General features: G+C 37.6%; 3 protein-coding genes and 1 pseudogene across 3 annotated transcripts; all 4 read right to left on the reverse strand.

Moving 5' to 3' along the window:
• Positions 1 to 31: 31 nt before the first annotated feature.
• Positions 32 to 1,132, reverse strand: LOC146724659 (uncharacterized). The gene has a single exon (XM_085479529.1). It carries the CDS (start codon positions 1,130 to 1,132, stop codon positions 32 to 34), a length of 1,101 nt encoding a protein of 366 aa, XP_085335655.1.
• A 1,549-nt stretch (positions 1,133 to 2,681) lies between these two features.
• LOC146724660 (uncharacterized) lies at positions 2,682 to 4,508 on the reverse strand. Its single transcript, XM_085479530.1, has one exon. The coding sequence runs from the start codon at positions 4,506 to 4,508 to the stop codon at positions 2,682 to 2,684; it is 1,827 nt and encodes a 608-aa protein (XP_085335656.1).
• A 965-nt stretch (positions 4,509 to 5,473) lies between these two features.
• On the reverse strand, positions 5,474 to 7,113 carry LOC146724661 (uncharacterized; annotated as a pseudogene).
• Positions 7,114 to 8,233: 1,120 nt separating this feature from the next.
• On the reverse strand, positions 8,234 to 16,135 carry LOC114937949 (uncharacterized). The gene is made up of 9 exons (XM_085479531.1): positions 16,057 to 16,135; positions 11,224 to 11,280; positions 10,500 to 10,652; positions 10,222 to 10,406; positions 9,901 to 10,140; positions 9,324 to 9,566; positions 8,862 to 8,985; positions 8,651 to 8,778; positions 8,234 to 8,566 (listed from the first exon to the last, which is right to left on the reverse strand). Exons 1-9 carry the CDS (start codon positions 16,133 to 16,135, stop codon positions 8,246 to 8,248), a joined length of 1,530 nt encoding a protein of 509 aa, XP_085335657.1. The 3' UTR covers positions 8,234 to 8,245.
• Between the last annotated feature and the right edge of the window lie 1,507 nt (positions 16,136 to 17,642).

Below are 17,642 nucleotides of genomic sequence, written 5' to 3' on the forward strand. Positions count from 1 at the left end.
GATGGCAGGACTCGATTAGCAGTCGCGTCATCTAGGAGGCCGGCGGGACGATCACCGGGTGCTTCTCATCGTAGGGCAGCAGAGCGTGCTTGAGGCGTCCTCCGACGCGAAGCACACCTTGGTCGTCGAGGAATGGGTTCAGCTTGACCAGTGAACTGCGTGGTGGACCGGGCCGTCCTACGGTGGCAGCAGCTACCTCGTCAGGGAAGTGAAGCGCCTGCACCACTCGAAGCCAATGGAGTAGAGCGGCGTCTAGCTCGTCAGGATGCAGCGGGCGACCAGATGTGACCTCCCGGCTCGCCAGGTTGAGCCATCGACGACACCAAGCCGTAACGCGCAGTAGCCGATGAAGTGCGGAGAACCGAAGAAGGAGGTCCGGTTCGATGATGACGGAATTCCTGGTTATTAGGCTGGTAGTGCGTTGTTCCGGAAGGTCGTCCTCTGAGATGTCGACCTCTGAGTTGGGCCACGCCGTTTTGTCCAGTGCCAACCAGGTAGGTCCTGTCCACCATAATGCGTGGTTGATTAATTCCCCAGGAGTAATTCCTCTTGATGCGCAATCTGCAGGATTGTCTTTCCCGGCTACGTGCTTCCACTGAGCGTCCGGGAGCTGTGTTTGGATATGAGCTACCCGGTTGGCGACAAAAGTTTTCCAGCGGGTGGCGTGTCCCTGGATCCAATGGAGTGTGACCCTGGAATCGGACCACAGGTACACTGGAGTAGACGCCAAGCCGAGCGTGTTGCGGACATGCAGTGTGAGCGTGGTGAGTAGATCAGCAGCGCACAACTCCAGGCGAGGCAGTGAGACTGGGTTGACGGGTGCGACCTTGGATTTTGCCATGAGCAAATTAGTTGATGTTTTCCTCTTTTCAGAGTTGCGGAGGTAAACCGCTGCGGCGTATCCTCGTTCGGAAGCGTCAGCGAAGCCGTGGAGCTGCAATCTTGAGTGATCGTCGTTGGTGCTGAGCCAGCGATTAACTCGTATGTTGCTGAGCAGAGGTAGCTGGTTCAGCAGCTGTTGCCAACGTTGAACATCCTTGACAGGCAGTGGAGCGTCCCAGTCCAGCTGCTGAAGCCATGTGGTCTGGATCAGGATCTTCGCCCGAATCACAACAGGCGCAAGCCAGCCCATCGGGTCGAATAGCCGTGCAGTCTCGGCGAGGACTCGTCGCTTCGTGAATTCTGTGACCGAACGCGGATGTATTGCGAAGGCAAACCAGTCATCTTGAGGATGCCATCGCAAGGGGGTTTCTCTCCTTCTGAGAGGGATCCCCTGGTGAGGGCCTCCGGAGTGAATGCCGAATCCCCCACTCCCTTCGGGAGGGGGAGAGAGCATCACTCTGGAGGCGGGGGGTGGCGGCTCGAGCGGGACACTCGAGCCGTGACCCCGCCTCCCAAACTCTTTGGGAGGGCGCGACGTGGGATTGATACCGCCCTGTGTCGCAACCGCGAGGACCCCGCACGATGCAATTCGCGGGGGGGGAGAGTGTTGCCTTCCGCAACACTCTCCCAAGGAGGGATAAGGCGGGGGGGCGGCAAGACGGCATGGGATCCCAGCATCCTCGCCGTCCCCCTTAAACGCCCGAGAAGGTATCCGCAGTGGGTTTAGTGAGGTATGTCTTGAGCCCCCTGACCGATCCATTCGTGGATCGGCCAAGGGGAGCAAGAAGTACCACATAACCATCCGCTCTCTTCTCGGAGAGCGGTGGTATCCATGAGGATTCCCACTGCGTAAAAAAAAAAAAAAAAAAAAAAAAAGGATGCCATCGCAGGCCCAAGGTCGAATGGCTCTCTCCGTCCCATGAATGCGGTCCTTGCTGCAGCCGATGCTCTTGAGGGACTCCCGCGAGGACCTCGGAGTTATTTGAGGCCCACTTCCTCAGTGGAAATCCGCCCGCCGTGCACAGGTGGCGCAGCTCCGTCTGGAGATTGATGGCATCGTCGAGGTTGTCTGCGCCAGTGACTATGTTGTCGACGTAGCAGTCTCGCCGAAGTGCTGTGGCCCCTTGAGGAAATTGCGTCCCCTCGTCTGCACAGAGTTGCCGCAGCGTTCGTATGGCCAGGAACAGTGCACAAGCCATGCCGTAGGTTACTGTTAGCAGCTCGTATTCTTGGATTTCGTCCGTCTTGTTGTGACGCCACAGGATTGTTTGAAGACGGCAATCCTCAGGATGTGCGAGGATTTGGCGGTACATTTTCTCTACGTCGGTGACAAAGACGTACCAGTGCCAACGCCATCGCAGCAACACGTCGTTGAGCGCTAGCAGAAGATTCGCCCCAGTCAACAGATGAGAGTTCAGCGAAGTACCGGCCCGTGTGCGTTGAGAGCCGTTAAATACGACTCGGAGTTTTGTCGTCGTGCTCGACTCCTTCAGGACCCCGTGATGCGGTAAGTAACACTTGAAATCATCCGCTGTAGTTGCAATGTTGACTCTCTTCATGTGTTGTAGGTCTTCGAACTCCTGCATGAAGCTGCGATAGAGGTCGCCAAATCGAGGATCTCGGCTGCCTTTGGTCTCCATGGGTCTCAGGAGGCGCTCCGCTGGTCGGCGAGTCTCGTGAAGATTCGTCGGCGGTGATGAAAGTGGTAGCCTCACAATGTACCTCCCGGTGGACGTGCGTGTGACGGCGCACATACAATTCCTCGCACTTAGCTTCCTCGGGAGTAAGTGGAGCCCGAGTTATTGGCTCGCTCTCCTGCTCCCAAAAGCGTCGAACGAGGTCGGCGAGGTCGTGATCGGCGGTGCACCGGAATGTGCGGCGATGTCCGTTGCGTCGTAGCCGCCGGACAGGATCCATCCCAGGCTGGTCTGCTGGGCGATCGGCATCCTTGAGTCACCCTTGCGGAGGCCTTTCTCGAGGATCAAGGAGTAGACCTCGGCTCCCAGCAGTAGCTCAGCTGGGTCGTCGTCCAGGAAGCGCGGATCGGCCAGCTGAAGTCCGTCGAAATGAGGCCAGCTGCGTTCTTCTCGCGAGACTGAGCCTTGCTGCAACGATATGCGGGGCAGCACAAAAGCCACCACGCAGAGCTCGGCGTTGGTCACGTCTGACGTGACGTGCAGCGTGACCTTGCCATGAGCTGATCCTGAGCGGGTCCCTCCGATTCCGAAGATAGAGAGATCCGTCGAGACTCGAGGCAGGCGGAGACGTTGCGCCAAGGCCTCAGAAATGATCGACACCTCGGAGCATTGGTCGATCAAGGCGCGTACGGCGTGTGGTGAGCCGTACCGATCGGCGATGTTAATTCGAGCTGTAGCAAGAAGAACAGCCTTATGATCTTGCTCTTGAAGAGTCGTGGTCAGTGTAGTGGCGCGTGTGGTGGCCTCAGCTGCCTGTGAAGACGTGGTTGCTCCGTGCAACGTAGTGTGGTGTCGTGCGTCGCACGTAAGGCAGTTCTTCTTCAACTGACAGCGAGATAAGAGGTGATTTCTTAAGCAGTTGTAGCAGAGCTTGTTCGTCTCTACAAATGCTTTACGCTCGTTGACGGTCTTGGCCTTGAAATCTCGGCAGGTCATCAAGGTGTGCCTTTCACGACACAGTGTACAGTGCGGTGGCTCAGCTCCTTGGTGCTTAGTGACGTGAGCCTTGGCAATCCGTGAAGCCTCTCCGGACGGTTTGCTGACGTTCTTCGGTCGTGCGGCATTGAGCGTCAGGATCCGTCGGCTGATAAAGTCAACGAGTGCCTCGTTTTGTGCCAGCTCTGATGAGTTTGACGTGGACGACTCCCATTTCAGATGCGTGCGTGCGTCAAACAATTCGGTGACTAGAAAGTTGAAGAGGTCCATTCCGTGGGTGTTAATTGGACGTCCAATGCTCTCCTGACCATTGACGGCGGCAGTAACGGCGTTGTGAATGCGTCTCAACTCCTCTGCGGTATCTCCCTTCATCTTTGGCACGGCGATGAACGTGGCAAAGTTGGAGCGGATCAATTCCTTTTTATTGTTATAATGCTTGTCCAGGATCGCCCAAGCGCGATCATAATTGTCACTGGTGACAGGTAACGACTTGATTAATTTTTCAGCCGGCCCTGTCAAGCATGAGCGGAGGTGATGAAAGCGCTCGATGTTGGAGATCGCATTGCCACTCACGACGGAGAGGAAGAGATCTCTGAACGACGGCCAATCTGCGTAGGCACCAGAGAATGGCGGTACTTTGATGCGCGGCAGTGACGACCTTGGCGTGGCGTCGGCAGAAGGAGGTACGTTCGCTGCACGAAAGTGTTCGGCGTAGCTGTCAAGTATGCTTCTTTGATTGACATACAGATTCTCCGTATCAGCGTGCAATTCTGACTTAAAATAATCGCTTTCGCTGAACTTTTCTTTTAAGGCTGCTCGGATGAGATCGTGCTGCGTTTCGAACTTCGTCCACAGCTGATCCAAAATTCTGGTGCTTGTGGCGATAGCACTGGTAGTGATATTGGAGCTGCCCAGCTTCTTCAAATACTCCACGGAACGTGAGATGCGGATTTGAATCTCACGCTGACAGTCGACCAGCGTGGGTACATCCATGATGGTTGCACACACAGATGCTCACTTTCTTCACTCACACGAAGAGTCACGCTCGCGAACTTGCGGTTGCCGGTGCGATAGATCCGGCTCGAAGGACCAGAAATATGTTCACGAACGCGCTGCGAGAGAGAGGATCGCGCAACACAAAGGATGAGTCACCTTTTTTGTATTAAAGAGTTTAATTACAACAAACACTTAATGACAAAATACACTTTAACAACTTATGACAAATGTTAATTATTTCACAGAAGAGAACGTAATCAAAATCAAAGTGTGGAATAAGCGGCGGTCGTCAACGAAATTTTAGCAGTTTAACAAGTATGCGGTTTGCGTTATGCGGTTCACGGCGGAAAAGCGATAAGGCTGGTAAGCCGGGTGTGAGCTCCTCTTTTATAATTTTTAGAATGGAGCCCACCTTCGCGTGAAGCGCCAATAGTTTTGCGGATTTCAAACATTGCGCGAGGTGACCTGAGCGCATTACGCGTAATTGGCCGCTGTCAAAATTAACGGAACGACGGCTGGAAGAAAGCATGCGCAAGCGGGCGATCGCGATAATTATTGGTGAAACAAGGCGCCCGTGATAAGCCGCGCATGCTCATTGAAAAATAATTATTCGGCGGAACGGTTGTGATACCGTTAATTGTTGATATTTTGAGAGGTTTTTTTCCGAAACAGATTGATTTATGTCGCGGTGTTTTCTCCTCGAAAAACATATACAAACGATTTGCTGAAAATATCGATTGGTCTAGAATATTCTAAAGTATTCTATTCAAATATAATATTTTATTATGCGGATAATGTTTTCTTATGCATTTTGAACAAATATATAATATTATTTATTGTTATACAATAACATAAAATAACATATTTTTCCACAAAGTATTTTATTTATTATAGAAATATTACATTTATTATAGAAATATTATATAGAAATATTACGGATACATTTGACAAAATTGCACATTCTATTTATCTGAAGAAACAGATTACAATTGTATATAATATAAAAATTACAAATTACAAAAAATACTCTGTTACAATAACCGTATCATTTTCTGATGTTTTATACATTTCCCAAGCTTTGGTAAATGGAAAATTGACCAGTTTCATTATAAAGAAGGAAGAATTATTTTTTATGATGTATCCCAAATTTAGTGGAGATATGTCAATAGTATTCCAACTTTCATATAAAACATATATTATAGAATTTAAAGAAAAATATAATTTTGTTTTACCAAAATTCGGAAACTTTTCAGAAAAAGATGTACAAATAAATTTATTTAATTTTAAATTTGTACCTCTAAATTGTACGTTTTTTCCAATGTAAATTAATGTATTTAATGTAATATTTAAATGTTCTGCAATTATTGCTCCATAGTCTGTAGATTTCAAATGTTCCTTTTTAAAATTTTGAAGGATTGGCTGTTCCTCAATAAAATTACACTTATTTTTCCACTCATAGTTGATATATTTTTGATGACGTAACGATAAAGTAAACGCAATATCTTTAAAATTTTTTAATTTATGAGCTAAATCTTTAAAATAACCATTTTTAGCTTCAAATCGCATAGTCCAGTAAGCTCTTGGAGGACCCATTTTTTCTATTATAGTAGGATAATGCGTAATTATATGATCTTTTGGAGTTAATAGAACGGAAAATTCTTTTATTACAAGTTCGTGATGTTCTTTTATCGTTATTTGTAAATCATGTAACATATTAAGCGTAATTTTTGGTGATAAAAACAATCTTTAACATTTTTATGAGTAATAAAATTATTTTCCATTTATTAAAATTTTCTCCCAGTTTTGGAACTATATCTTCTAGAATTAAAGGCAAAAATATTGTTAAACAAAGAGTTTGTGCTGCACATTGTCCAATTGAATTTGAATTTTTACTAAAATGTATAATGCTTGGAAGATTTTTTTTATTACAAAAACCATAATCAAACGCTTGTACTTTTTCATTTAAATCATTTAAAGTTATTAGTCCAGATTTATTACAAAAATCTATGAATAATTTTAGATCTCTGTGGCAAATGCCCTCCAAAAAAATCATGCATTACATCAATGTTGAGATTTTCGGAAACTTTAAAATAAGCTATATTTAACAAAGCACTTTTATGTTTTATTCCAAAAAAATTAAATATATCGCTATTGGCATAGTTTCGTTGATATGATAAATGACAAAAACTTTCTGTTGTTCGTAATAAATTTAAATCTTCAACACATGTTTTTTGGGCATGTTCTTTATGCATTGTACAAATGTTACAATAGTGATGAGAATTGAAAGATTCATTCATGCCAAGCAACATAGTTCCAGCTAAATTATCGCAAGATAAAGATATTAATGTACCTTTCACATAAGTATTCAGAGCTTCAATAAATATTCCTTGCTTTTCTAGAATTTTTATGTCATATACAATGACCTCTAAGACAGGATTTATACCAAATTTTTTAATATTAGCATTATAACTTAAAGCTACTAAAAAAATATTTTGCAACATTGAATTAATATGAATAGGAAAATTATTAATTGTAAAATAAAACGCTCCGATTTTATGAATTCCAGCTTTGCTTCCTAAAGGACTACATACCTCAAATTCATCAAAATAAAGTTGAATCTGAATTGCGTTCTTATTTATTTGGAAAAAAGGATTAGTTTTATAAACTGTACCATCAATGAAATTAGTGTAAGCATTATTATTTTCAAAAATATTATTCGTAAAGAATTGTTGAGCAGCTTCATTATTTAATATAAATTGAAGAGTTTCTAATATAGGTATATATGTAAAAGTACGTGTAATTGGAACTTGTCTATAGCATTGTGCTCTACTGTCGTATTTTTTTTTATTCCAACACCATGAGCTTTCTGGATAGGCTGTACAAAATTTTTTGGCAAATTTTTATTTCGTTTATATACAGTCATGTGATTGTCAAATGCATATCTAAAGTCGTGAGCAAGATTTTGACGTTCATCTAAATGTGAAAGTGATATAATATCGTCAATGAGTGGAAAAATTACATTTGATGTTGATTCTAAAATACTTGTTATAATAAGATCAGGTAAACCTAAAGAATATAAGTGTGTTACGTAATTAGATATATTTTCCTGCATTAGTTGCTTTTTCTCAGTCTCTGACTTATTTGATGTTACAGTTTCATTTTCAATCAAATCACAATTATCATTAATATCAACTTCTTCAAAAATCTCAATATTTTCAGCATTTGATTTTTCATAAGCGTTACTTTTGGAAAGTATATTTTCTTTTTGGAGAATACATTTTTTCAAATGTTTTGTAAAGCCACAATATGTTCTAAAAACGGCAGGGCAATTTGTACAACTCGTACAACATTTTAAAATAAGATTAGAGCTCTCAAACAGCATATGTACATTACGTAAGTGACGACATATATCTTTGATTTGTAATGTTTTATATTCACATAAGTAACACTGAAGAGACATTTTTAATAATAATTACGTTGAAAAAAGCGTACAAAGGAAAAATGAAATTTATAATAAATATAATTATATTATAATCTTATTTTTTAAATAAACAAAAAATTATATATATATCTTTTTTTAATATTTGCATTTTTACTCACAAAAATAAAAAAGAACTAACTTTTGCATGAATATCAATGTTCAATATTTTAATACTTATATATTATATCTATAATCTCTTAAATAATATGAGAAATGTTATATTATGTTTAATTAATTTGTTTGAATAGTACCTTTAATTTAACGATAATTTGTTTTTTGTTACCTCAAGTTTCGTGTGTACTTCAATCACTTTACTCGTACATTTATTTGGAATCGTGTAGAAATAGTGTTGCAGAAAAATCCAAAAATTTTTAAGATCGTTCTCAAATTCTACATGAAAAGCATAGTGAGCCTTGAAAAGGTAATCAATTGATTTAATAATATCGTTCGTTGGTAATAAAATAAATTTCCTGTCCATTTCAAGAAAATATTGTTCAGGTGCTATTTTATTAGGACCAACAACAATGATTCTTGGTTGATTTACGTTTTCATTTGAACGCAAGGGTGTCCCATTCTGAAAAGTAAAACAATTAATGTTATATTGCGATTATTGTAAATAAAATTAATAATTGTAAAAAAAATAATTCTAATCTTTTACCTGTACAAAAACAATCAATTTTCTAATTATATTATTTGTTTTATCTCTTGTAGCTAATTTTTTTCCTTTTGCTGTTGGTGGTAATAATAGTGCCAAGGCAATAAATGAGTTAGTAATAAGATTCCATTCTTAAAAATAAAATATTAAAACACGTTAAAAATCAATATTAATAATATTAATATGTAATTTCCATATAAAAAAATTAACGTACCAAGAGGAATTTTATTTTTTTTAGTTTCAAAAACTGACAAAATAGCATCGATATATTGTGGATATATCTTACAAAATCTATCTGGATCAATTTCAGGAAAAAGTAGATTAAATTCTACATCAATCTAAATAAAAAAATTTATTAAAAATCTAGTTTTAAAAATAAAAGGAATACGCAGAAAAAATTTCTATATAATATTTGTAAATCAAACAAGTTTTATATACACTTCAGTTTGGCAAGAATATAGTTATAATATAAAATATATATGTATATATAAAATAAACTAAGAAAAATGAGTAATTAACCATAACATTGTAAAATTGAGCTTTTGAGTTAAAAAGGTGCAAGATAACTTTTATTATATTTTTACAATTAAGTAATGGTGCTTACCAGTTCAGGCATATCCAAAAATCTTGGAAATACGTTAAAAAAATTCACATTTAAATATAAATATCGACGAACTTTAAAAGCTTCTTTAGTTTTCTCTATAATTTGGTCTTTCTGTTCTAATGTTGCATGTTTCATAAAATTGATTGAATCTTTAATGATGTCCGATTCATCAACAGACTCAGTTGTTATATTATTATCAATATTTTCTTTTTGTTTGTTATCCACAATTACTTTTGAGATGCTTCCCTTTCGTTGTACATTTGATAAACGTGAAGCAATATATCCAGTCTCAGTTTTAGGATTATAAAAGTGTTCCTATAAAATTATATTAATAAACAATTATGCATAATGCAAAAGTATAAAATATTCTCTTTGATATGTATACAGATATATATAAATAAATATATAATATATAAATAAATAAATAATATATAAATAAATAAAATACAATATTATTTGTATATGTTTTTAATAGTACTCTCATGTTAAACAGTTTACAAAAACTAAAAATTGCTTTCTACAAATATTAATTTATAAATTATATAAATTTGGTAAAATATATAAATGCAATCTTGTTTTATATATATATATATATATATATATATATAATAAAAATTGATGTTATGACAGTTGAAATATAAAAACTTACATAGCCAAGATCACCTTCACAGTTTTTTAAATTTGGGAAGAGTTCAATAATTGCTTGTGCATAATTACACTTTTCCCAAGAATAGATTTGTCTATTTACTTTTTTTTTATATTCTAATAAACTTTGCACAACAATTTTTATTAAAAGCTTTCTGTACTTTTCTGATAAATATTTATTTTTTTTATAATTGTCAAGTATTTCTTGTTCGCACGCAAAATTTTTTATTATTTCATGCAACTTCTAAAAGAACAGAAATACAACAAACTTTTTATTTTTAATTTTCTATTTTATAATTTATAAAAAAAGGAAAAGTTAACATACCTCTTTTGATATAACTTCATTACTTTCAGAAACGGTAGCATCTAATTTATATTTTTTGGAAGACGATGCATTTTCTTCATACTCACTATTTGAGAACTCTAATAGAACGGAACTTCTAATAGAACATGTATCTACATCTGAACTTGTAGATGGTTGATTTGCTTCTTTAGGGATATGCGACAATGCTATATAAAAAAAATTGTAATGTTCTTTAAGAATAAACAAAATATAAAAGAAATTAGAAAATGTAATAAAATATGTATACTATTCATACTTACAAATATCAATATTTGTCGTTGTTTTAATTTTTATAATAACGCCTCGTGGATTTATTCTAACAAATTCTGATAAAATGTCTGGTTGAAGTTTAGCATCATTTTCATCCGTAAAGATAAACTCTGTATTCTTTAATGATGGAAAAATGTTTTCAGCTGTAAACATATATTACAATGAAATGTACATTGCAATTAAATAAAAATGATAAAACTTTAATATATATTAATGAAAATATGTTAAAAAATGACCTTTTTCAATAAAATGTTCGTAGGTACATGGTTCTTCGATTTTGGCCCATACTTATTCTATATTAATATGAAATATAAAAACTCTACAGTTACGGTTAGTTATACACATTGAATAGAGAAGATTATGCAGATATTTATTAATATATTAACATTAAAACAACATTTGATACATAAAAAACAGTAAAACTGAAAGTAAATGACTAATCACTGTTCTCATTTGCTATCATACATTTCACGTTTATAATTTTTGTTAAATCGACTTGTTAGATTATAAAGATTATAATTAATCAATTTATTTATAAGATTGCAAGCCTGTTAAGATATGCTAACCGATTGCTATTGATCAATATATCTATTTATCAATCTATTTAACGGAAAAGTATCAAACTCATTTATTATATCATATTTCCATTAATATATTCACAATGCCTGCAAGACATAATCATTATTATATTATTTGAAATAATAATTTTCTTACCACATATGTGCACCTTAGTGTTAGTTTCACTTATCTTATATATCACTGAAAGGATCACTCACTTATTTGCGATACTCATACGCAAAGCACGCAGTGGCCACACAATAGCACATGCTTCAGCACGTATATCAAGAGACTGCGAGATAGCTTTAGCCGTCACGCAGTCGCGCAGCAACTTGTCGCACTCAGTAACCGCCAGAAAACAAAAGACGATATCTCTTTATGATAAATAACATAAAAGATATGTCGATTAAACAGATAAAAACTGTAATAAAGAGAAAAGTAACATAAGTTATCTGTTTATAAGTTACAACAAACATTTAAAAAATGTTACGTTAACATTTTTTTAATGTTAAAATATAGAATTCTTAACAGACCGGTAATGTAAATTTAACATTTGAATTTCATTAAAACCTTTAAACAACTATTTCAAAAAATGTAAAAATTACATTTTATTTTAATTAAATTTAACTTTATAAGTATGTTAATTTAACATATAAAATATATCATCAAGAATTCGTACATTTTTATTTAATTGTGTTGTTTTAACACTTAAAAACAGTAAATATTAACTCAACACAGAAATGTCAAAATAACACAACGACAATATGTTACATTAACATAAGAGTATGTTAAAAATTTAACACAAAAATTTCTACACGAGATAATTTCAACAGAAATACAAAATGTTTTTTACCGTGTAGGGGTGTATTCTCTGAGTCTCGAATAGTCACCTTAACAACGCTTAGGGAATGATAGTCTGAGTTAAGGTGAATCATATGAAATTGTTCTTATTTCGTATATCTCTCTGACACGTCTGTTTCATAAGATTGACTAAAAAGAAGTGAGGACAAAGCTCTTCTTCCGAGACGCTCCGCTCAATCCTTTGCTGTAATTGGCGGGCGGTATGTCAATCGTGTATATGTTTGAATTGGCAACAGTGATATTGAAGATATCGCTGGACGCCGCCAAACGCGAACTTGTTTGAAACTGATCATGCAGAGCGAGAGCGAGAGAGAGAGAGAGAGAGAGAGAGAGAAAGCGAAAAAGAACCTTTCGTTTAATTGCCGGTCATGCTTAGTGTGTGTATGAGTGTGTGCGCTTGTGTTGATGTCAGAACCATATACGTGTGCTTTCGTTTGCTTGCGATTTGTCGTGCACGACTCGTTTTTTTTATTATATATAACATGCAAATTATTTTAAAAAACAATTAAAAATAATATCTTAAAAGTACAAAAAAAATTGAAAAGTATTGACACAATTATTAATATTTAATATTTTCTTTTTCAGAGATTCAACGGGATAATATTGTAAGTGGAAAATCAGCTAAACATAATATTAAATTAAATTTTAATTTCATTTATTTAATTAATATTTTATTATGACAAAATAATAAAGTCAGAAATAAATATTTTTATCGGCTCTCAATATAAATAATATAAGTATGCTGTCTTCTAAGCTGGGCAATAGAGCCAAGGAAACGAAACGAAAAATTAATTAAACGGAACTGTATCTCAATTTGAGATCCCAAAGTTCCACATATAAATTAATTTCGAAACTTACATATGGAGAAATAAGCGAGAAAAATATAGGTCCGAAAAGTCGCTGAAGCGGGAATCGAACCCGCGTCTTTCACTTTCCGGGCACTGCTCTTACCTGGTAAGAGCAGTCGCCCGGAAAGTGAAAGACGCGGGTTCGATTCCCGCTTCAGCGACTTTTCGGACCTATATTTTTCTCGCTTATTTCTCCATATGTAAGTTTCGAAATTAATTTATATGTGGAACTTTGGGATCTCAAATTGAGATACAGTTCCGTTTAATTAATTTTTCGTTTCGTTTCCTTGGCTCTATTGCCCAGCTTAGAAGACAGCATACTTATATTATTAAAATAATAAAGGTCGCTTATTCTGTTCTCAACCTCTTATGTGAAATGATGATGTATTTAATAGAAAAGTTTTGTCGGTTTATCTTTGTTCGGGAGCGCGTGTTGCGAAAGGAGGTCACGCTAAATAAGTATAGTCATCTTTTATATGTGAAAAAGGAGTTTAATTATATAATTCACATTGATTGACAAAATATATACACGCACAAAAATTAACACAGACTTTACTTAATTTCAGAAATACGTAATCAAATCAAAAGAAATAAGCAGCGGTCGTCAACGAGTTTTGCGATTTTACAGTTAGCGGATAAGCGATATGCGGTTCACAATGGAAAAAGCGATAAGGCCCCAACGTTCGGGCGTGAACTCCATTTATGGAATTGTCGAAGGAGCCCATTCTCTTGTGAAGCGCCAATGATTATGAGCGATTTTAATTGTGCTCGAGGTGATCTGAGAGCATGGTTCATAATTGGCTGCTTAATCGAGATTAGCAAAATGACGCGGGTTTGACATGCGCGAGCGTGCGTTAATTATTGGTGATTAGGGACACACGTGATAAGCTGCGCATGCTTATTATGGTATAGATATTCGGCGGAACGGTTGCAATCCCGTTACTTGTTTGTTGTGAATAATAGTTTTTTTGGTGACGGCTTTAATATATGACGGGTTTTTTCTTTGACAAACATATAAAAAAAACTGTGACTTTTTATTATCGACGCGACAATCGACTGTTCTAGAATTTATAATTTTTATATTTTCATATCAAACAAATCTTGTTTTACAAAGTATTGACCGTTTTTTGACAATTAATGGAATTTAGATAAATAGTTAATAATTTTGTATATTTAGAATCGATAAATTATTGATTTCCGTAAATTTAGTAAAATGTTAATAATTTTTGTAATTTTTAGAAGCGATAAATTATTGTTTTCTGAAAAACTTAATTGATTGCATTAACTATTGTTTATATTGTTGTGACGACTCGATTGGTCGTCACTAAGCGCCGCGCATGCTCAGGACCGACCCACAGCTCGCGCTCATACAAACGGCCCCTTTCGGGGCCACCATATAATAAACGCGATGGAAACTCGCCTTTTCGCCCCACCCGACCAGCCGCCCCACTCCAAGACTAGCTTGGAGAGAGTCTGGCGGCTATAAAAAGCGGCTCAGCCGAGGCTTCTCGACCAGTCCCGTCCCGGTTTCTCGAGCGTTCTCAGAGATCACTCTTCAAATCCTAAGCTCCTAACTATCCCGGCCGACAAGCGTTCTCGTCGCGTAGGCCGAGCGTTCTCGGTCATCGGGTCCTGTTCGTAAACTATCCCGGCCGACGAGCGTTCTCGTCGCGTAGGCCGAGCGTTCTCGGTCACCGGGTCCTCTCCGTAAGTCATCCCGGCCGACGAGCGTTCTCGTCCCGTAGGCCGAGTGTTCTCGGTCACCGGGTCCCGTCCGTAAGCCGTCCCGGCCGACGAGCGTTCTCGTCGCGTAGGCCGAGTGTTCTCGGTCACCGGGTCCTGTTCGCGAATCATCGGCGCTCTACGGAGCTCGCCCTTTTTAGGGCGCCCGTATCCGCGTCCACGTTGGATATATTTCGTCCGTCGTACCTTTTCTTGCAAATTCTAGCTATAAGTTGTGTCCGCGTCCGTATAATCTGGTCGCGTTTCGTCCGTAGTACTCCTGTCTGTAAATTCTAGCTACAAGTCGTGTCCGCGTTCATATAATCTGGTCGCGTTTCGTCCGTCTTAATATTTTCTGTACCCGTGGACTAAATAACGAGTCAACCACTGAAAGGTGACTCGAATAAATTCTGTTTATACCAGAATAACCGCGTGGTTCTTGCAAATCTGAGTCTCCCCTCTTCCCGAATCCTGGCACCGACAAGCCGATCCGTGGCGTCGGGAAAGGTGATCCGTTATATTGTATTAATTTATTAATCTGTAAAGTTTTTTAATTGATTGTGCTAGTTATTGTCAATATTGCGTTTATGTAGGGCACTTGATAAGGATCAAAACCCATGGTCGAAACGTCTTATTAAAGATTAATTGAATAAAGCATTGTCAGTGTGGTCGGATTTTAAAATAAACCTTTGTGTTTTGATTTTATCTTCTAGCGACTTCATCAAATTTGAATTATTTATTTGCTTTTGGACCTAATTATGGAGCTAGTACGTAATAATGGAGCTAGTATGTTTTTTTCAAACAATATTGAAGCATTATGGTACTAACAACACATTCCTAATGAAATCATGGATCAATTTGAGAAGAAAATATGCACATCTCAACAACAATTAACTTTTTTACTCCACTGTAGAAGATGCGACGTGATTCCTTCATTTATCCGAAACATTAAAATTAATATCTCTTTTCAAAATAACAGCGCTAATAGGAAAGAGTAAGGCCAAAAATCGCCTGTTTTGCCACCCTTGAAATCCGACTTGAATTTGGTGCTAAACGATAGTTATATATAACATAAAACATTAATCCTCTGAAAGTTTCAGATTGCGCCCACTCTTTATCTCCAAGATATGATGAGTCAAAGTTCGCATTATGCATCAACGTCCTTATCAACTGTTCTGACCTACTTCAGATGGTGCTTGAACCATGCATACGTTTTGATATGTCCCTTTAATTTCGCTTTTTAGGAATGGTTATTGACACATTGCATCAGGGTTGGGTATATTGATCCCATTGTATTGTCCATAGCCGATATACCATATACCATATAATTGTCATTATATGGCTGCAACATCCGACAGTACGTGAACCGCTCTTGCAAGTACAATAATATTTAATAATCGCGTTTCTATCAGATTTATCCTGTGTGCTAACACAAAGATTAAACTTGCAAGAACTAAGGCGCCATCATGTTCACCCGAAAATCAATTTTACAATAAATTGTTTAAGCAATTATATTAGAAGAAATTGTTCACAATTTTTCCTCACCAATAATCATTACTCTTGATCAGATTCAGTAGTCGGTTTTGAGCCATTGTAGTTTGCTTAGGCATGGACAGAGCCGGGATAGAACTGTTCATTGATTGTTTTTTTCTTGCGTTTTTATGACACTTGCAATCTTTGGTCTGTATGGAACATTATTAATATGTGATTTCCTCTGTTGAATAAGATGGCGCCATTATTTCCTGCCGAAAATCATTTTTGCAATAAATTGTTTAAATAATCCTGTTATAGACAAATTATTTTGACAATATTTTCTCGCCAATAATTATCATTCTCGGTTACATCGTACATCCTGTAGTTACTTTTATACAATCCACTCTGGGTTACCAATGGGAATTAATGGATTAAGAGAGTATGCGAACTTTGACTCATCATATCTTGGAGATAAAGAGTGGGCTCAATCTGTAACTTTCAGATGATTAATGTCTTATATATAACTATCGTTTAGCACCAAATTCAAGTCGGATTTCAAGAGTGGCAAAACAGGCGATTTTTGGCCTCACTCTTTGGGCATAAATCTACTTATTGTAAGTAAATCAACGCACAAATTATAAATATTTTACAGTGATGTTTGTGGTCCAATGAGAACAGAATCATTAAGAAAGTCAAAATATTTTGTGACATTTACAGATGATTACTCACGATGGTGCAAAGTAAGATTTTTGTAAAAGAAAAGTGACTTGTTAAATGTTTTCATAGATTTCAAAAATTATATTGAAAAGTAAACAGGAGCTTAAATCAAGTCATTACAATCTCACAATACTGAGTTCTGCAACAAGAAATTTGATATCTACTTCAAGAAGCATGGCATCAAGAGACGTTTAACTGTTCCACACACGCTTCAGCAAAATGGCGCGTTTGAACGTAAAAATAGAACGTTAGTGGAGATGGCTCGCTGTATGATGCTTCAATCAGTGCCACCTTCATTTTGGGCAGAAGCAATAGCAACGGCAAATTTTTTACGCAATAGATACCTTACCAAAGCACTAAATGGAAGTATCCATATAAAGTTTGGAAAGGCTTGCGATTAAACTTAAATTTTTTAAAGATTTTTGGATGCAAGGTATATGTATTGGATAAGTCTCCAGGTAAGGATAAGTTTGCCCTAAGAGGTAAAGAAGGAACCTTTGTTGAATATTCAGATGAAGTGAAGGGATTCAGAGTATGGTTACCGGTTGATAAACGAGTTATTGTTACGAGAGACGTAAGATTTTTAAATGAATTTCGACATCAAAATGGTAAAAATGTACCTGCATTTGAAACGACAGAGAACGAGTATGAATCCTGGATGAAAATTTGTCAGAAGCCTGAGTTATTACATGAAAAAGAATTGGATTTATTGCATAAACCAGATAATGAACATATTGAGGAAATTGCTTTGGAACAAGGACAGCCTCAAAATGAATTCAAGAGAGGTCTAGGAAGACCAAACAAAATTGACACTGGACAAAGAAGTCGTCCTAAACTCGTATATAACTACGTACTTAATTTGAATCAACCCAACAATGATAAAGATATAGCCGATGGTGCAACTGAGAGCCCGGGATTCTTCGCTGAATATAGATGAGTTGTTTTATAATGCTT

Source organism: Nylanderia fulva, unplaced genomic scaffold, assembly GCF_048542155.1.
Source record: "Nylanderia fulva isolate GAGA-0341 unplaced genomic scaffold, ASM4854215v1 Scaffold121, whole genome shotgun sequence".
NCBI lineage: Eukaryota > Metazoa > Arthropoda > Insecta > Hymenoptera > Formicidae > Nylanderia > Nylanderia fulva.

What these genes read in the sequence shown, in the direction of transcription:
- LOC146724660 (XM_085479530.1), bottom strand. Translation starts at nt 4,508, where the DNA reads ATGGATGTACCCACGCTGGTCGACTGTCAGCGTGAGATTCAAATCCGC.
- LOC114937949 (XM_085479531.1), bottom strand. Translation starts at nt 16,135, where the DNA reads ATGAACAGTTCTATCCCGGCTCTGTCCATGCCTAAGCAAACTACAATG. An exon ending in ATGAAGTTATATCAAAAGAG is followed by an intron (nt 10,141 to 10,221) that starts GTATGTTAACTT and finishes CTGTTCTTTTAG; the next exon opens with AAGTTGCATGAAATAATAAA. An exon ending in GTGAAGGTGATCTTGGCTAT is followed by an intron (nt 9,567 to 9,900) that starts GTAAGTTTTTAT and finishes ATAATTTTATAG; the next exon opens with GAACACTTTTATAATCCTAA.
- LOC146724659 (XM_085479529.1), bottom strand. Translation starts at nt 1,132, where the DNA reads ATGGGCTGGCTTGCGCCTGTTGTGATTCGGGCGAAGATCCTGATCCAG.